At 43.0% G+C, this 20,947-nt stretch overlaps 1 protein-coding gene across 1 annotated transcript; it reads left to right on the top strand.

Moving 5' to 3' along the window:
* The first annotated feature begins 270 nt into the window (after positions 1–270).
* Positions 271–17,287, top strand: BCO2 (beta-carotene oxygenase 2). Its single transcript, XM_010171197.1, has 12 exons — positions 271–379; positions 4,363–4,567; positions 5,645–5,856; positions 7,360–7,475; positions 9,397–9,499; positions 10,718–10,846; positions 10,989–11,149; positions 11,714–11,881; positions 14,600–14,737; positions 15,537–15,719; positions 16,714–16,824; positions 17,174–17,287. The coding sequence occupies exons 1-12, from the start codon at positions 271–273 to the stop codon at positions 17,285–17,287; spliced, it is 1,749 nt and encodes a 582-aa protein (XP_010169499.1).
* The last annotated feature ends 3,660 nt before the right edge of the window (positions 17,288–20,947 follow it).

The raw sequence follows: 20,947 nt of genomic DNA, 5'->3' as shown, positions 1-20,947 counted from the left end.
CTTCAGCAGCTCACCTGACACAGCTGCCGAGAGGGTCTAAGGGCTGCTGAGCTGCTCTGGCTGGAGGCAGGTGTCCCCTGTGCCCGCTGTAGCAGTGCAGGCAGGCTGGCAGGCAGGCTGGCTCCTTCATCCTGCCCTGCCAGGGCAGACATTCCTGGCTTTTATTCTGAAATGATGATGTCAGGCAGCTCTCTCCAACCTGATCCGTCTGTGCTGGCTGCACATTATCACGCTGGCACCCGGTACCTCTGCCTGACCATCTCCAATCTGATGCGTTCTTCTGAGCAGAATATGTTTTCTAAAATCCTTTTGTCTGCCATCAGCCTCCTGCTTGCTAATTTGCGGCATTTCCTCTACTCTTTGATGCAATTCATTCCAGGTAAAATGCATAAACAAATCTTTCTATCCCATCATCTTGGAAAGGGGTTATCTGTTGCCGTTGAACACTGCTGCTGACACAGGTCGGTAGAGCCATTTCGTTTTTATAGATCAGAAATTAGGAACTAAGCAATTTGAAGTGTTTGTTGGAAGCCAGAAATTATCTGTTGAAAAGATAAACAGGATAGGCAGCACAGATTCACTCGTATTACTAGCCGATATTGATGGTTTAGAGCTGGAAAACCAGTAGGCAGCAGATTCTCTCTGCAAGGGAGCCTGCTGTGAGACGTGTGAGCAGGCTGTGAAAGGGAAAGGATGGTTCAGAACAGTGACATTACTGTAGCGTGGATCTGAACACACGAGTGGGAAACTACTACAAGAATTTTGTATCAGCACCAAACTGCAATTTGTGCCATCATTGCACAAGGTGAGCTGTTTTTGTTTTTTTTTTTTTGTCGAGAAAGTAAGATCTGTTATCACAAAATACAAACCAATAAAGATCATGGCTTAATTCACCAGAATTTCTGCTTTTTGATGGTGGTGGTGGTGGTGTTTGCCATCAAAGGATTGCTTCTGGGCTATCCAAAGATCTGAAAGGTTCTCAAACCTGCCTTGTTGTGCCACCAAAACATATGCATATGAATACAAATTTAGGAACAGGTCAGGAGGTTTCTTTTTCACTGCATGTGTTACTAAGTTGGTGTAAGTTGGCATGTGTCATCAAGTATATCTGGGAGATGGAAGACAGAAAATTCAGAGGCAGAGTAATTAATGCAAACTAAATGACCAAATATTAAGTCTAGTATTGGGAATATTATATAAAACAACCTATGATATTAGCATTTCAGGTGTGATAAAGTGCTTTCCTGCTGGAAAAAAAGCCTATATGCATAAATTCATGATGTTCTTCCGATTTTTTTTGATCTGCTAGCAGATTGCAACAGCTGTAGAATCTTGTTCAAACCGGAGCTCTCTGCTAAATTTAAATTCTCTTGCACTTTACCTCCTTCATTATGCTTTGAAGCTGAGCTGCATAGGAACATAAAGAGCTGTGTTTCTTGTCTTGATTACCTGAGTGACATGAAATGCCTGCAAATTTCCCTGCCTCATTTTCTGTATCTTTTTGAAAATTATAGCTTTTCCTTGATTAGGGTCTTCTTGAAAAAGCTTGCTGATACAGACTTACCTCAATTTAGCTAAAAGGTGAGAATGTTGACTCAATTTACAGAATGCAAATAAAAGACCTAGTGTTGTGCCAAGTTTAGAGGAGATCATTACTTATTTTTGTCTTCTGTTTCTTCTCCTGAATCTCCTGAGAACAAACTGTGAAGGCAAACCTGCTTTTTTTTTCCCTTTTCTTTTATTTTTTTTTTCTTGCACCCCTCCCTTCCTCCTGGCTTTTCACAATTGTCTTAGAATGACTTGTCATGTTTCTGAAAACTTCTGTTTTGACTCATCTGGGTACTATGATTTGATTACATTTTGCATGCATTACTGTCAGGATCTTCACCTCATTTGAGTGGTTCCCAGAAGGAAAGATAGTACGTTATCTTGCTGTGCCTGTTTCTCTCTGATCTGATAGGACAGATTCTTGTTGCATACAGCCTGTTCTCAGACATTTTCTATACTATGTCTTGAACTGAATTCTAACTAGATCAGGTTTCAGGAAGGATTATGAAGATGATCATGTGAATTGCAAGGTTATCACAGGAGAAGGAAAACAGAAAGAACTTGGCTTGCTTAGCTTAGGAAGTGATTAACCTGTGCAGCTAAATGAAACAGTCCTTGTGTTGATGAGGCTTTGCAAGTGGCTGGCTCCAGCACACAGTTACCGGAGCCAGTAACTGTGTGCTGTTAGGACACGGCGTTCCAATTAGTTCACGCTTTCTCAATGCTTTTGTCTTATAACTGTACCTAGTAAGGGTGATAGTGCATTCAAACAAGAGGCTCCATCAGAAATTATCCTTTTCTGCTATTGCTTACCAGGAAATTCTGTTTAAGCTGGTTTGCCCTGTCCTGTAAATGTATTTCAGCTTAAGTTTCATTTGTGTTCTTCCTGACTTCCATTTTTTTTGGGGGGGTGCAGGTTTTTTCGGTTTGGTTTGGTTTTTTGTGCAAGGGGAAAAGCCAGCTATTGCCTGGCTGTTTCAGAAGCCCTTGGTTAAACCCAGCTCACATTTAGTCCTAGCTAGAGGCAGCACTGACCGTGATTTGACCTGGATACCGCTTCTTGTTAAATCCTATGTTGCTGCATTGGTGACTTCATCCATAAGCAGCAGTGAGCATAAGCACAGTGAGGGTTGTGATAACATAGCACAGGCCAGAGGCCATACACAGCGGTCCTTGCATCCAGTGTGATAGCATGGCATTGAAATGAACCATATTGTCCTGGTTTTGCCAGGATACAATCATAGGCCAGCCATGGTATGGAGGCCTTTGGCAGTTTCGAGTCAGCCAGGTGCTCAAGGTAGGAGGGGCAAAAGCCAGAGCAGCTGCCCCGAGCTGGCCAACAGGTGTATCCCATACCATAAACATCACACTCATTATAAAGGAGGAAGTCTAGGAAGGATGGGGGGTTTTTCCTTCTCCTCTTCCTTTCAAGTGTTGCTGTCCCTGGAGGGGTTTGCTTATTGTTCTCCTCCTAAGGACTTCTTTTTTGTTTATTCTGACTCCGTTCACTGGGCTGAGTATAACTTTATATACTTTTGTTTCACTAAATCTGTTTCTATTTCAACCTGAGGGCCTCTCCTCCTTTTCCTGATTCCTTTCTCAGCTGGGGAGGGCTCATTGGGTGATAGAGCAACTGCTATAGTTTAGTCCTGCATATGCGCTAAACGTCGACACGTATTTCTAATTGCAATGCTCCACACCTCAAAGCAATGGCTAGTGCTTGTCCCTGTCCTCTGTGTTCAGTTTGCTCCGTGCTATATTGGTTTTTCTTTCCTGTATATGCTTTACTACAAAAGCTTTTGCAGCCAAAGACTTAACAAAAAAATGTTCTTACCTTGCAAACAAAAAGGCGAAAATTTGGGTGTACAGAAGAATCAATAATTAATATGGCTATAAAGATTAAAGGCCAAACACTAGTGACTGAACAGCAGAAAGACCTTAGGAAGATTTTTTTTAATGCAGCAAAAGTAAAAATGCTAGCAGCATATCTTAATTAAGTATCATAATTTTCTGATGCACCTGTGTTGTTTTTCTGCACTCTGCTTCATGTCTGGAAACTCCTTGGGTGAAGGATGATTAAATTACACATCCTGGGAAAATATTCCAGTGCGTAGAGTCTCTTTTGTTTCTTTATGCTACCTGGGGTTGTGATACCAAGGTGGAGTTAGAGGGTGTTTTAGAATGCAGTTTTTCTATTTGAGATGTGCCTAGCTCTGCCTTGCTTTTGGCAATGTTGTAACAAGGCAAGGTGCACTGCTTTACATCTAATTACATCTTTCTGTTTGTGGCTTCAGCCTGCACAGGTAAGACCAGCTCCTTTTTGTCCCTTTCTTCAGCAGACTGCTTGTCAGAAATCACTGGGAGATGATTTTTAGGGCTGCCCCTCAACATTCCTCTGTGCATCATCCTAATTTGGAACAGATTTCTTTTTGCAACCTCACGGGTTCTTATAATAAATATCCATATGTTACTTGCTCCCAATTACTTACTGAAATAAATTCCAACTATAAGCTTCTTTAATTAAAAGAAAAGTTCTCTTCTTTCCTATCGTATTTTATTACCTCCTTTGGACTGCAGAACAGGTGTCTCTAATGGATTAACTACAGTAGAGTTAAATCCACTGCATTTTCAGCTGTCTGTGGATGTGTGGGGTATTATGGGAACACAGCTTCAGTTTGAATATCCACTATGTCTTGGCTGCTTGCAGAATGCTGAATGTTCTCCTAGACATCCAAACTCAAGCTCTAGCAATTCTCTGTTTGTTCAAGTGAAAATCTTAGTTACCTACTTTCTGTACTCGCTGCTTTTTTGCAGGTTTAAAGAATTTCCTGCCCAGCCCATCAAAAGAGCAAATTGCTTTGCACATCCCCAAGGGTTTGCAATGCATCTCGCCCTTAATGCAGACAGTAGAGGAGACCTCTCAGCCCATCCCAGCAAAGATCAGAGGACATATTCCCAAATGGATTAACGGCAATCTTCTGAGGAATGGTCCTGGGAAGTTTGAGTTTGGTGAGGACAAGTAAGTCCAGGTTTGGTGAATTTGTCAAATTATTCTGGCCTGAGCTCTGCCTAGACCTAAAGGGGACCCAAATGTCTCACCACTGTTTGGAGCACCTTGTAGTTACTTTTAAAGTAAGGCAAGGAAGAAATACTGCTGTTATAATTCTTTTCAGAACAGTTTCTCCTTCATCTGAAAAATCCCAGGGGGCTCTCTGAAAATAGGAGCATGGTTAACTTATTAAGGTTGGAGAAGCTGAGTCACAGAGAGGCTGTGACCTACTAAGGATGATATAATAAGGGAACAAAGCCAGGGATTAAAACATTCACACTCCTAGTCCTTTGTCATTAACAAAAGTTCATCCCGTGAGCACTCTGAAATCTCAGGGCAGGATTTGTGAAGTTGATCACACAAAATTGTGTGGGTTGCTTTAGAAGCAAATCCATCTCATTTTAAGATTAATATATTAAAATATTTCAAGAAGGCAACTATTGCTTTTGGCTTGGAATCTGCCATTCTTAGCTAGTTATCAAACCTAACTCTTCCTGCAGCAAAGCTGAAGGCAGAAACTAGCCAAAGGTGATAATCTTACCATAATTCCAGAGATGCACTGTAAGCTTTTATCAAAGTCTCCGAGATCTCTTGTTTCAGAGAGAATAGCATCCTGCAAACAGCTGAGAGCTAAAGACTCCTTCTTGTGTGGCTCTGCTTTCAGTAATAATTTCTATTCTTGTTGTACAGTAAAGCACAATTTCTGTTCCCTGTGCAGAGGTTTACAAGTATAGATTATTTCCACCAAAAGCTTATACATAGCACTTTCGGAAGTCCCTTAGGTCCACTTTCAAAAGTCGTATAGGGATCCCAAATTTCACTGAAAGTCAGTGTCTAACTTCAGGTCCCACAGCTGCAAATACACTTGATTTGTTTTACTTAAGTCAAATGTTTTCCCAGACTCATCACAAGGCTATGCAGGTTTAAGTGTTCATGGGATCTGGGCATTAACTTTTTACAAACAATAATAAACCTAAAGGCAAGAGAGAACAGTATAGCAGAAGATCATATAGTGCCCAACTCTTATTCTCTTATTTCTTCTTGAAGATTTAACCATTGGTTTGATGGCATGGCCCTGTTGCATCAGTTCCAGTTGGAGAATGGCACAGTGACATACCGGAGCAAGTTTCTGCAGAGCAGTTCCTACCTGACTAACAGCCAGAACAACCGCATCGTGGTCTCAGAATTTGGGACGCTGGCGATGCCAGACCCATGCAAGAGTGTCTTCGGGCGCTTCATGTCACGTTTTGAGATGCCACGTAAGAGAGTTTCTAAGAAATAAGAAATGTACTGAGATTTTCTTGGGGAACTTGTGGTTAGGTTTAAAGGGAGATGTGAGGAAGTTTGGTTGGCCTATTCTGAGCCCATCTTTTTTCTTAGAAGATGACCACTTGGAACAATAACAAAAATGCAAGTTAGTGTCCAGTTTAGCTGGGAGAGGCACATTTAATGTTTCAGTACCACTTCAAATCACTCGATTCCAGAGTTTGTTGCAAATTTCCAACAGAAATCTTTCCCCAGAGAATATCCTGTGAAGTCCTGATAATGAGCATTACAGTCTGTTGTTCTGCCTGGGACACGACTTTGCCTTAAAACACGGTGCCTTGCTAAGCTTGTCGGGTAAGCGGGCTAATCCTTCCCTTCCTGTACTAAGGTGCAGGAGATTATATGAGTGAGGGTGAGAGACTGTGTTGCACAGGAGTGGAAGTACCGTTACTCATAGGATTCTGTGTATGTTGGGAAAGAAATAGGCTTAAATGCAAGCAAAGTACTTTCAACTAAAACCAGAACAGACTTAAAGTTTGCAACTTCTTGCTCATGTGTGCTTCTTACCATCTTCTGCTTCTTACCTTCCCCGAGGAAATAGATCCTGTCCTGGCATATAATCTGTTCTCTTCAAAGGTGCTTGTACCTTCGCTCACTGGTCTTCCTAGCTCCCCAACTCACCACCCCTGCTCTCTCAATAAACTTCAGAACTATCTACATCCCCCATCCTCTTTTCCAAGCTCCAGCAGGTTGTTCCTGCACACCCTTGCCTATTTGACTCTTTACGCACTTGTAGGTTATTCCTCACTGCAAGAAGCCCTGTCCTCCAGGCTTTTCCTGTACCAACTTCAGGCTCTGTGTTCACCACACACACATTATTCAACTGGGGGAATTGCTTTTTCCTCATCTTTTCTCAGCCACCTGTCTAGTGAGTCTCAGCTCCCCTATGAATAGCAAGAACAGCTCTGGCTGTTGTGTGTGTGTCTAGCTCTCAAAAAGTGTTTCCCTGACTCAGTTTTAAAGAGAATAGGGAAGAAGAAACATTCCCTGTCCAAGCCCTGTCACACAAATAGCATCCCTGCGCTCCCTTCAGCCCAAGTTGTAGCTTCATGTCTTGCCTCTCTTGTTTCCAATGCTGTAAATCAAACATGGCACTGTTCATATGGCTGTTAGAGAAAAGGACTTTGACTAGGGAGGAAAGCAAGAGGGATGCGAAGAAATAAAAGGTCAGAAACAAAGGGTGTATGGAAGTGTAAAGATTATCTTGGCTTCACTGCAGTGATTTCCACAAGAACCAGTCCTTGGCCTTTTATCCTGATCTCACCTGTGCAGACAGGTTCCTGAGTGCCTTTGTAGATTAGTGAGATATTTCTAATCAGTCACAGAGGGATTAGTGTCATTGCAAATTGGTTTATTTGTTTAAACATGTCTAACTTGCTAAATAATGTGATGTGAGCTTAAATATAGCTGTGTACAATGCTGGGATTTCGTTTCAGAACCAAGTGACAATGCCACTGTGAACTACGTTGTGTATAAAGGAGACTATTATGTCAGCAGTGAGAACATCTTCATGTACAAAGTGGACCCGGAAACGCTTGAAACGAAGGAAAAGGTGTGGGCAGGTGGGATAAGGGGTTTAGCTTATGGTACAGGAGAATCACTCCTTGCTGTTTCTAAGACCAGTAAGGGGGAACCCAGATTCCAAAAGAAATTATCAGTGCAGCTCTGGGCCATAGCCATAAGAGTCTCTTCATGATGTGCTTGACTCCCTGAAAAGTCTGCTTAGCAATAAGGCAGCTCTCATGAGTGAAGATTCAGTCACTGCCCACTGTAGCAAGCAAGGGGAGAGATACATACAGACTCATTTCCGTTTGGGTACAGCTGGCATTCCTCCAGTGCACTTGCTACTTGTCTGGACTTGTCTGTACCTACCAGTGTGTGAAGAGTAAAAGTGCATACAGGAAGAAGTTAACATTACTGATGTCAGATCTGTATTCTTGCACTGTCAGTTCATTCTTCCTATCTGTTCTCTTTATCTCATTCGTACGCCCCCAGCTTTAAACACTCCAAAATGGCCCTGCAAAGTCTTGACTAAAACCTCTGTTGCAAATGGGTGGTGAAGTCAATGTAAAGTCAAATCAAAGTTCAGCTGCCACTCTATTTTCTCCCGTGCTATCAAATAAACAAAACATCAGAGTAGAAGCTTTCCCGTGTGTTCTGTGCATTGTCTCACAGGAGTGTGGCTGTATTGGAATAAAGAATATGACTTGTGAAATGACAGCATAAGCTATATGTCCACCTGCCTGCAGCCTTAGAGGGGATTTGTGTATTTGCTGGGCTGGACAACTGAGGGAAGGACTGAGGAAGTATTCTGTCATTCCCAAATCAGTATTAGCTGCTGTGCCTGTATGTTAGCATGGACTGTTTAATACCACTAAATACTGGGCTTGGCACACCCTCAGCTATCAAGGGAGGTATTCCAGGCATCTCCCAATACCCATAGGATCAATTGTGAGTCATGAAGAAACTCTGTTTATGAAGTATAGCATGCTCCTTGCATGCTGAAATTGAGAGTTTGATGATTTTCTGTTTTTATCTGTTTTGTAAACCATAATGCAGTGATGAAAAGATGTGTGGGTATTTTTTAGTTTGAATGATTAGCTCTGTTGAGCCATCTTGTCATTACAATAAATTCCCCTTAAGCGGCTGTTTAGATGCAGATTGGTATTTTTTGGCTAAGTGAAGAAATGGAAGGGATGATTTCACATTTAAACACTCCTGAGATGCCTTAAAAGGCCATGGTTTTCTAGGCTTCTGATGGTGTGGCCCTCTTTTCTGCTGGGACCTTCCAAAGGGTCTCAGGTTGGAGACTTGAAAGCCATTTTTAAAAAATTTTTGGAAAAGAATATTTTCCATGCTTTAGTGTTTTAATGCATAGATTGATCTTCCTCCAACTTTTTCCTTCAGGCTTTCTTCCTGACACTTCCCCTTCACTGTTGGAGCCCAAACTACGCCCTAGCCCAGGAACTAGGAATACATGTTAACAGTACTGACAGTTGTACCTTTGTCCTGTTCCTTTTAGCTGTTGACAGTGAAGCTAAACTGTTTTCTCTGCCAGGAGAGTAAACAGGGACTGTCAATTAGCTGTGGGTGATTTCAAAGAAATTGGTGTTTTTCTGGGGTGGTGACTGTCTCTTCATTCATGTCTATCTGTGGTTATTACATGGGGTCCTAGCTAAATTGCTCATATGGGCAACATTCCCACTGTGTCAGTGCTTGTTGCCATTAGTAATGTTCATGTCTCCCAGAGAAATGGCTAGTGCTATTAGTCCCGTTTTACTGGTAGGACTAACACAGAGAGAAACATCCTTAATTGTCAAGGATTTCAGGAAGATTGCTGGCAAAATGAAGGCTTAAGTCCAGTTCCAACATTAGGGCCGTAATTGTCAAGCTAATCTTCCTCAAACTTTCACTAAACCAACATTTAACAACAGGAAACTTCTATACTGACTGAAAATCTTTGGCATTTGCAGGTCGACTGGAGCAAATTTGTTGCAGTGAATGGGGCCACTGCTCATCCTCATTATGAATCTGATGGGACAACATATAACATGGGCAATTCCTATGGGAAACATGGTAAGACTGGGCACGACCAGGCGTGGCTTGTGGGAAGGGTCTACAGGCTGCTTCTTGCTGCTGCTTCAAGGAGCAGTTGTTGAAGAAACTTCAGTGTCTAAAGAGACCTTGGAATTGCTGTTTCTCTTTGTGTCAAATGATGGCAAACCAGATTAGTTCTTATTGCAAGGCGTTAGTCTGTCCCATCAGAATATCTCCTCTCAGCAATGAGTTGCAGATGCTTCTGACTTTGGCCTGTGAATATCCAACAGATTCCTCTCTTCCTTTCCCAAGCTTTGATGGAAAACAGGAGAATGATTTTTAAAGTCCCTTCCAGCACTGAAGCCTCATCTGAGGAATTTTGACAATTAATTAGCCACACATTTTCCACTTAGAATAATTGGCTTTTGATAAGGACCATAAGGGTTTATACACGAGAGAAAGTGGAATTTATTACAGTGACCTGGCTGTCTTACAGCAAAACCGAATTTTCTGGGATATTTTTATTCTTCCCAAATCTATAAGCATTGCATCTAGCTGGGATTTACAGACATTGCCATGGCTGCTCAGAGCTAGCATTCACTGTTAGTTACGTGAAAACCTTCATTTTCAGGTGCCTGAGGTCTGTGAAAACAGCCACTGCCATTTATTATGATACCTCAGGCTGGTTGCAGTTCACTGAACAGTTGCCTATTTTTTTTTTCCTGCCCAGATAAGTTTTAATTCTTGCTGTTTTCATTTCCGTTTGGCTTTAGCAATATCTAGCTTTGCAGCACATGCCGTTTTCAGCTGGAGAGACCAAGCCATGTATTATTCAAATTTGCCGTTCTTTCCTGCCCATATGCTCAGATTTATTAAATTGAGAGTCAGTCATCACCAAAGCTCAAAGTTTTCATTTCCTTCGGTACACAAGCTATGAACTTGGTTTTCTTCCTGATCCTGTTGTTATAGGATACTCTAAGTTAACCTAAGGAATGCATTGCAGACAGTAAAATTAGATGGCAGTCTTTCAGACTGAGAAGATCCTTCTATTTCCTTTCAAGCTTTTTTTTTTTCTCTAGATAATCCTCTGTTTGCTTTATTTACTTGATAACTGGCTTTTTGTTTTCTGCTCAGTTTAGCTATGACGATGGTTCCTAGTGTTCTAGAGGAACAGAAAGGAATGGAGCCTGACTTTGGTTTCATGAATGTGAAGAGTCTCACAGCTCAGTGCCATTGAACACTCTCTCTCCTTTCCAGGATCAAGGTATAACATCATTCAGGTCCCTCCACAAAAGTCAAACTGCAGTGACACGTTAGATGGAGCGAAAGTGCTGTGCTCCATTGTTCCAATGGATAAGATGAAACCCTCCTACTATCACAGCTTTGGTAAGAATGCTTTTTATCTCAAACTCTGTGGATTTAGCCTACTGTGAGGCAGAAAGGGCTGTTCACTGCCCTCTGCCCCTGAGATTTTTAATTGTGTCATTTGCCTAATACTTGGATGATATCACCTTCCTTCTCTTTTCAGGTATGAGTGAAAACTACATCGTTTTCATTGAGCAACCCATCAAGCTGAACCTGTTGCAGATTATCACTTCTAAACTCCGTGGGAAAACCATTTCTGAAGGGATAAGTTGGGAGCCTCAGTACAATACTTGCTTCCATGTGGTGAATAAGCACACTGGGGAGGTAGGTGGATCTTTGGACTTTCCGGCAGCTGTGCAGCTGTAGGGGGAATCTTAGATCCCAAGAGAGGAGTGCTGGCCAGCAGCCAGGCAGCTGTATGAATCAATCCAGAAGTTACTGCAATATAAGCTTTATAAGCATGGGTGTAGGTTTATTAGAAATGGGATTGTGTCATGTATTTTCCTCTCTATTGATTAATTTCTTGGCCAGCCCTAAAAGAATGGGCAGAAATAAGCAGTTTGGGGTTTCTAAGGCTGCAGCACAGGGTCTGAAATGCAGTTCCCAAGTACCGTGGAGTACAAAAAGGTCAGCCACAGCCTGGGAATGATGCTATAGGCATAGAGTCATGACAGCAAGGGGTCTGTTCTGGGCTGCTTTACATTTTGGCTTTCCTTTATCTGGTTTTGCCTACCTACTGGCTTAAAACAGCCATTCTGTAGTAACAAGTGCACCAGACAAACACCAAGGAATGAGTGGGGAATGAAATGGGGGAGAGAAGGGAAAACTCTCTGAGGTGTGGTTGGGGTCTTTAAAGTGGAGATTTAGCCTCTCCTGTGGTCACTGTAGGTGCTGCCAGGGCAGTGGTACAGTAAACCCTTTGCTACTTTCCATCAAATCAACACCTTTGAAGATCATGGCTGTGTGGTCCTTGATGTGTGCTGCCAGGATGATGGAACAACTCTGGCTGCTTACAAACTTCAGAATCTGCGGAGGAGTGGGGAAGGTCTAGATCGGGTAAGATCTCTGCATTTGTTTTGAATAGGATCTGGTGAGCCCCATGCTGGATGAGTTACTTTTCTGAAGCAAGGAGCAGGTTAGTAGAATGGAGAACACTATGGGGGACCACAAGGCAGAGGGTATGAACTGGGGAAAGGAACCATGACTATATGGAAGAACTAAAATTATGATCTATTGAGATGTTGGTATTTTTCTTTCCTTTTAAATCTCTTGGCAAATAATCTCCATGGAGCGTTTCCTTGAAACTTAAAACTGATGTATGACACAGATCTCCATCAGCCTGGCAGAATGTACTTCTGTTTTAAAATCTCCTTTTTAATGATACTCATTTTCCATATCCCTATGTAAAAAAAAATTTCCCCCAATAAAGTATGCAAAATAAGTTTTTGCATGGCTTTTAAAGGGCAAGAGAAAAAGCAACCCAGTTGTTTAAAGGCATTACTTCAGAAAAGTAGCCTTTATTATGTAAATCACAGAAATACAAACATCACAGAAACCACTACATTGTTGCTTCTGTTGCACCTCACAACAGCATGTACTCATAAATCACTTATGTCCAACTCTGTCAAAAGCATCATTTAAAGCGATGTAAAAGGCATTATTTTGCATAGGTCATACATTGGAAAAGCGGGGGTGCTTTCAATTTCTTGTACTGCAGATGTGTTTATTGGAAACCCACCATATTGTGGGTGAAGGGCAGGCATTTCTGCATGTTCAGACAAATCTGAACTTCCTCTGTCTATGTTCTGAGCTGTCTAGAAGCAAGTCATTCTGATCTGAACTGTATAGCTGTGTCCCCAAAGGGTCTTTTTGTTCTGCTTTCCTTTGTTGTTTTTTTTTTTTTTTGCAAAGATGTGGTGAACATTAATATGAGTACATTGAGGCAAAATTAGGAAAACTTCTTCACCAAAAGGGTGGTCAAGCACGGGAACAGGCTGCCCAGGGAGGTGGGGAGTCACCTTCCCTGGTGGGATTGAACAGACGGGCAGACGAGGTGCTCAGGGACATGGTTTAGAGGTGGAATTGGCAGTGTTGGGTTTCTGGTTGGACTCGATGATCTTAAAGGTCTTTTCCAACCAGTGTGATTCTGTGAGTACATCACAGTGTTAATATGGCCATTTGCTTTACAAACTGATTCCAGCTTTTGTTCAGCCTTCTCTGAGCACAAAAGAGCTGTAATTGATCTGCCTGAAGGTGTCCTTATGTCAACATTAAGCATCTGTTTCCAACACCCACGTTCTTTAACTGACAAGTTGTATAGCCATTAAACTGTATACACACAAGTGCAAGTCATTTCACAACAGAATCTTAAATTTAGGCTGCGCTGATAGACTAGGGCATGCCCGAGCATGATTTGTTTATTTTCCCCGAATCATACTTAGTGCTTTTGCTTGCTGACTAAACCATATTTTGTCTGGCAGAGTTCCTCAACCAGTCAGTTTACTGTGGTTACATGAAAGATAAAAGTTTTGAAAATAGTTTCAAGATTAACACATATGATTAGAGTGAAGTTTCACATTGAACTGATGAGTTACAGATCGAAGTAACTGAAAAACACCAAAACAGGGTGCTCGCCACTATTTTATTTAGAAGGCTTAATATTTGGAAGTATTGGGGGTTTTAAACTTGGCTTGAGCAGAACTTCAGTGGCAATGGTGGAATTATTCCTTTTATGCAACCCACTGAATGTCTGCCATGCCGGGGGCTGCTAGTTTGCTCTCCCCTTTGTTCTCCAAGTAAATCCACCACTACCTTAGACTTCCCAAATATGATGTCCACCTGTACCTGAAAATGGAAGAAGATAATAATGCAAGCTAACTTCAGGCATTCAACAGAGGTACTGTAGTCTCCTGCTTGCTGTTTCATCCAGGGGAGAGAGAGGCTCCTCCAGAGGCTGATGTAGAGCATGCAGTCAGATATTTCTAGTCATCTTCTGGACAAAGAAGCCCCTCCTTCCATTAATTTCAGAGAGCCAATGTTTACACTCTGAGATTAACAGTAAGCATTGTGATCAGTGTCTGTATCATGCTGTCATCCCACAAAGATCTGAGACAGTCTACAATCAAGCAATTCTTCTGAAGCTTTGTAACTGCATCCAGCTTATATCCTTATAAAGTTCTTCCAGGCATGGTTCATATTATTTACAATAACGTGGAAGTTTCTCAGTGCTTTGTTGAGCCTCAGGCTTCCAAAGTGGAACTGCCACTAATCACCAATAGGGCTGTAGAAAATCAGTTTCCAGCAGGGGTATCCCCTCTGCTTGCTCAGTGCTATGGAAGTCCAATTTTCTGTAATTCCTCTGTTAGCTCAAGATCTTGGTTGGGAAAGAAGAGCCTAAGTCATACAGTCAGTGGGGCATATGTGGACAGGATGTAAAAAGGATCAATGTAAGTCTGCTCTAACAGAATATAGTGCAGCATATGTCCCAGTGCTGGATTTTGAGGATGACAGAGTGATTTGCTTACCCAACTCAGCATTTATTACTGTGAAAGCAGTGCTGACCCATTTAATTGATTGTCTTTTTGTTTTCTACTGTAAAGTATTGGAACAAGCAGAGCCCTTACCAGAACCTGGTAAAATAGGTAATAGAAAGAGGATGATGATTTCAGGGGTGGGAGGAATGTCTAAAAGTTCAGAATTGTTCCCAAAAAGGGCACTTAGCCCAAAATGCCACTCTCCTCTCTCTATCACCATAACTTTCTGTCTCTGTAATAGATTTATGACTCAATATCCCGAGCTTTTCCTCGTCGCTTTGTTCTCCCACTGAATGTGAATTCAGACACACCTGTGGGGAAGAATCTGAACCCACTGTCTTATACATCAGCAAGGGCTGTGAAAGATGCAGATGGCAAGGTACGTGTTAAAGACTTATATAACCACATGTATGGCTGTGGTGAGATTGCCTGCAACAGTTATCATCCTGTGCATCCTATAAGATCCTTCTCAGATCTTATTCACCAAGCAAGCAAGGTCTGGTCATTACGAGATTGCCTGCAACAGTTATCATCCTGTGCTATTATCTTCTCAGATCTTGTCCACCAAGCAAGCAAGCAAGGTTTGGTCATTACTAAGATGGGACTTAGTGTTTTAGTACAAAGACTACCACATTGCCTTAAATGAGAGAGCAAAGACAGATTGTGACTTACCAAAAATGCTCAAGTGGATTACAAGCCTTTATAATAATTGATCAAACTTCAGCTTCTTCATTGGCAAAATCCTCTGTGCTTTCACCAGGGTACAGAACTGCTCTGCTTCCAGCTCTGAACGGTCCTACAGAGCGGCATTTGGTGGTATAGAACACATGTTGTCCACTATAAGTGGAGTCATCTCTGTGTGTACTTTGTAAGTCAGCTTGCTGAGTGCTGGACCTGGGAATTTTCTGAACTAGCAGTGCAGGAATACCTGGACTGGCTCCTGTTTTTCACATTAAACTGATCGTTGAAGTTTCCATGACCTGCAATGATGAGTCAGTTCTTTGGGTGAAACAAATAAGGGAGACAGAATTGGTGCTTCCACCTGCCTCGGTGGAATGTCAGGCTCACCTTTAAACATTTCTTCTCCACAATGGTTGTGCAATGGGGTGGTGGGACAAGTCAGGTGGTCTGCCCAATCAAAGCTGAACTGGCATTCCTATAATGTGTACTTCTTCTAGGTCTGGTGCACACATGAAAATCTCCACCCTGAGGGTTTTGAAAAGGTTGGGGGCTTGGAGTTCCCCCAGATCAACTACTCCCAGTACAATGGTAGGAGGTACCGTTACTTCTATGGATGTGGTTTTCAGCATTTGGTTGGAGATTCCTTGATCAAGGTTGATGTGGAGACCAAGAATTTCAAGGTGAGGTGAAGTGAGATAATCTTTTTTTAAGCAACAGGAGTCATTCCACTGAACTGGCCTTGAAGATGTCATTTACTAGGCACTTTACTCTTTAGGGGTCTTCTTTCAAATGGGTCTGAGATGAAATTCCTAATTTCATCTCTCACCTAGCACCTCATGAATGTGGCACATTTACCAAACAGGAGAGGATATCACTCCAGGCTGCTAAAACTATGCATGTGTCTTCCAGGCCAAAGGAGACAGTACAGAAAATATCCAAGTGGCATAGGCAGTTGGAGATAAACTGACAAAGTATTTATGACTTGGGCAAGAAACAAGGTTTAGGGTATTTCCAGCTGCAAACACAAGCTGGGATTTTTCCTGGGTCTCCTTTAAGCAGGGAATAATGAACTCAAAGGCGTTAAATGCTTATTAAAGACTTTTCTGGAGGCTAGAGGGAATTGGGAATTCTCAGAATGAAATGACTATTTTAATTGTTCCACTCTGGATAGTCATTTTGCAGCAAGTGCCCTCCTTCAGCACAGCTTTGGGGTGCTGTGGCTGTGCCTGCAGCAGGACCAGCAGCTATGGCCTCAGGTGGTGATAGTGACAGATCTTCTTTCTGCTGACATGGCACCTTTTTCATCCTACTGCCTGGGCACAACACGGTCAGCACTAGAGTGATGTGAAGGTGGCTGTGCTGGCTAGAATAGTGGTGTAGCTTGTAGTGGTATAAGCTTGCAGTGCAAGCTGTTGGCTGAAATGAGTAACAGGAACCCTTTTCACTGCCTGTTTACACAATGCCTGGCACAATGGGCGTGCTGTCACAACAATGCCACCATCATACTAGTGGAATTAAAAAAAATAATAATTCAAAAGTTGAACTATAGTTTTCTTGGAGCACAGAGTAGGGCTGGGTATCTTTGTGGGGAGCACTCCAACTTGCAACTCTGCTAACTGCAATAGACAGGTATTAATGAAATGAAACACATCTATATGTTACTCTGCTTGCTAGATTTGGCAGGAAGATGGATGCTACCCATCAGAGCCTGTGTTTGTGCCAGTGCCTAATGCCACGGCAGAAGACAGCGGAATCATCTTGTCTGTTGTGGTCTCCCCCACTGAGGTAACTTATTGCTACTAGTTTTTCAAAGTCACATAGTATTAGGTATACTTCCTAAACCACAAAACTGAATTTGAGGCTCTCTGGCAGGTAGTTCTAGCATCACACTCCCCAAGGTGTGTGCCTCTGCAACTGCCAAGCACAGCCAGGCAAATTTCAAGTAGGAGTGTACTTTGGAATGTCAGTGTTTCTTGCGTGGCATCTGTGACTATCAGTGCTCCTGGCCAACTGGTTTAGCCTGTATGGTCTGGTTCTACATTTGGGCTCCCTTGTGTGTGACAGAGGTAGTGGGTTGGACAGTGGAATGAAGTTCAGCATGGGCATTCATTCTGGCTCTCTTTTCATCCTGCAGAACAAAAGTGCTTTCCTGCTTGTCTTGGATGCAGAGTCCTTCAGAGAACTAGGGCGAGCAGAAGTTGCAGTGCCAATGCCTTATGGATTCCATGGCATATTTACTTCCCGCTGACTGAAGACCTTGTCACCTCCTGTAACTCAGGGCCAGGTCAGGCTCAGAAAGAAACTTCTGTTTTCTTTTACTTACCACCTTTGCATTACGCCCTGGATGAAGGAACTGCTTTTTCTCTATCATAACCTCTGAATTACTGCTGTATTCCTAACAATATACAGCAAAGGGTCCGAGGAAGGCAGAAGCCTCTCCACTCAAACAGCTTTATCTTAATTTTCTGATTATCTTGACACACCAGCTAGCAGCAGTTCACAAAGGCTGCCATACGTAAGGCTTGCAAGGGAGAAAATGGAAACTAAGACAATTGTTACCTTCTCTTAGTAGCAAGGGAAGAGAAGGGAAGAGAATATCGGTGCTCAGAGCAGTGACTTTGGCTGAAAATGTAAAGCAGAAGAGAGGAGTAAAACCAGTTAATAACAGGTAGGTCCAATGAAGGGATGTAATTTCAACCCCATTGCATAAAGATTGCCTTCAGTGAACTCCAGAAAGTAGACACAGACACTCGAAGCTGTACTTGTGCTTTTCTCTGTACACTAACAGTGCTCTCAAATAAAACCTAGTGAAGTTTCTTCCTTTCTTTCTCTGCCAACTTAGTGCTGTGCCACAAAAGGCAACAGCTACAACCCTAACACACACCTTATTATGTTACGTGGTCTTGTACACATGCACAACACATCTCCACAACACTCCTGCTTAAATGGCATAGCTGATACAGCTCTGATGGCTGATGTTTCCTGTCCTCCTCCTAATGCAACCACTGTGAAACATGGAGAACTCCATTATGGCCTTGATATCCCTTTGCTCTTAAGTTGAGCAGATCAAACTCAAACACCTCTCATGTGCTTGCTTTCTCATCGAGGCTCCTACAGTTCTTGAACTCTGAGGTACAGGTGGATATGTGTGTTGAGGGAAGCCCTCTGTAGCAATTTACTTGCCTTTAAGGACACTGTGAAAAGTAAAGGCTTCCAGGGAAATGTATTCCACTCCTGGCTTAAGGCCTTAAGAATGTTTTGAACCACATCCTTGAGCAAATAATGAGCCCTTGTGCCTTGGGGTTTGAAGGAATGCCCTTGCTTAATATCTGCAAACTTACTTCTTTTGTTGTTGGGTGGTTTTTTTTGACTCCTGATATTCTGGAGGCCAGCCCAGGCAGAACAAAACCAAATCAGACCTGACTCACTCTACCCAAACAACCCACCTTTATCTCCTCTCTGACTTTTCTTCACCTTCCCTATAGGTCCTGGGAAATGACAAGGGAGAGAAATAAGGATTGTACACTATGTCTGCAGCACTGACAGGAGGCCGAGGCAAAGGCTCAGGACAAAGCTGATCTCACAAAGCCACTAGATGGCAAACACCTCCTGTCGCTGGTGCTCCAGCACCGTACTGGTAGCTGAATGGTGCTAAAGTGCTTAATGATGGCAGGCAGGGTTCTGTCACCATTGCTGCTCTTTTTTAAACTTTTTTTTTTCTTGGAAAGGTGGGAAGGGGAAGACAGAAGTTCATGTGCAACCCTGTGTTAATTGCAACCAGGCAGAGTAGCCAAGGCAGGGCTGTAGATCAATAGTGGAGAGGAAGAAAGATGCCCTGCAGTGTGAAGTCCATGCTGTGTTTATAAAGCTGTACATCAGCAGTGTGCAGTCCTAGCCCCTGACTGTGTTGTGTGTGCACAGGTTGTACTCCACTACCTTAAGAGCTGTATTTTCTCCTGTACAGACATACTGCCCTGAGACTTGGGAGTTTTCCTACTCTGACAAACTGGCAGATACACTCTGTTGTCCCTGGAGCACCAAGAATTTCCAGGAATTAAGGCCATATCCTGATACAGTTACCTCCATTCAAACCTTTGCAGTGCTGAGAAATCCAGGTTCCACACCCTCTCCCAAAGCTTTCTGAAAAATCACACTTTATGGATTCTTCTGCTTCAACTCCATGAATGTTATTGCCAGAGTGCATCCCTTCATGAAAGCCTGTAATATTCATAACCATCCCAAAAGTCACATTAATTTGCCAGGTTAGAAAGGGAATCAACAGGCCTGGCAGCCCTTTCCTGTGACTGGTACAGGGAAGGACTGTTGTGTACACTTAATTTATCTAAACTATCTCAAATCAGGCACATGACCAGGGAGCAGCGCTTTCTCAAAGGTTTAACAATAGCTCCTCAGATACCACAGTGCTGTGGAATGGACAGAGCTCAGTTATTTTAGGTGAGTAGGAATTGGATCCATGAAATTTTCTCAGTCCCTTCAAGTGAATGAGTATTGCTTTATGAACCACTTCTCTTTGGGTTGCTGTGTAAACACCTTACAAGTGTGTTCAGCGCCTGCTAGCTTTCCTTTGGCAGGCCCACCCCTGTGCACTGATGTATTTATAAACAAACTTCTTGCAATTGTCATAATATTATAAAACACAAGCAAGTCAAACTGTTGGCCTGCAGGCCTAATTGTTGCTAACATTACCTTTAGCAGGATGAATGAGAGGACAAAACACCTTGAAAGAGGAACATCAATGAAAAGATAAAAGGCAGTATGCACAAAATTCAGGTCTGATCTGGTTTTGCAACAAACCCGAGCCTCGCCCTGTAGAAAGCTCGTCTACTCTTTGAGCTTGTGTTGCTTCACTGATGCACTTTTGGGTGCACATCTCAACTCATTCTGTTCCTGGGCTTCACATCTGCCAGCTCAGCAGACTTGGTAATGAAAATGAGGAACCTGGATAGAGTCCAGGCAGTTTTTGTGTCTGTTCTCTAAAGCAGAATTTGAACAGAGCTGAAAGGTTAGCTCATCAGTACTCAACAGCATCGCTTCTCCTTGTACCACTGTACAAATCACAGAATCACAGAATGCTGGGGATTGGAAGGGACCTCAAAAGATCATCCAGTCCAACCCCCTGCCAGAGCAGGAACCTCAATGAGATCACACAGGGAGGCGTCCAGGCGGGTCTTGAATGTCTCCAGAGAAGGAGACTCCGCAACCTCCCTGGGCAGCCTGTCCCAGGGCTCTGTCACCCTCACTGGAAAGAAGTTTCTTCTCAAGTTGAAGCAGAACCTCCTGTGTTCCAGCTCACACCCATTGCCCCTTGTCCTACCATTGGGCATCACTGAGAAGACAGAATCACAGAAAAATCCCAAAGCCTGCTTGGACACTGATGAACAACAGTGATTTGAACTGGAAAATGCAATGCATGTTTTTCAGTCTCACATTCTATACTTCAGAGCTGATTCTTCCCTCCCCTGGAAGCCCACGTAGAAATGTTTTAACAACTGTGTCTTACAGTGATTTCCATTATTTGTTTGCTGTTCCTGGACAGCTTCCAGTTCGCTGCATCACTCGGTGATTTCCTGAAAATTGAGCTTTCCTGTAGGAAAGCGTTTGCTACAGCAGATCCCACCGACAGTCCATGGGAGCCCTTGTCTGGCACAGCGGCTCTGAACAGCCTTTTTTATTTTCTCTCCGTGTCACTGGCTGATACAACATCGCGATACTGAGACATGAGCTGGGGACAAGGAGGAGCAGCCGAGCTGCGGCAAGGACCGAAACAGGCATTTACCCCGCTTGCGCGTCGGGGCGAGGCGAAGGGAAACTGCGGGTACCGGAGCGGGCCGGAGGTAACAGCCCGCGGAGCTGAGCCGTGCGCCGCCCTCCGCCCAGGCGGCTGCCA

Source organism: Antrostomus carolinensis, unplaced genomic scaffold (genome assembly GCF_000700745.2).
Source record: "Antrostomus carolinensis isolate BGI_N321 unplaced genomic scaffold, ASM70074v2 scaffold12777, whole genome shotgun sequence".
Taxonomy (NCBI): Eukaryota; Metazoa; Chordata; class Aves; order Caprimulgiformes; family Caprimulgidae; genus Antrostomus; species Antrostomus carolinensis.
Note: the sequence above shows the minus strand (reverse complement) of the source record. Positions and strands in the feature narration are given on the sequence as shown.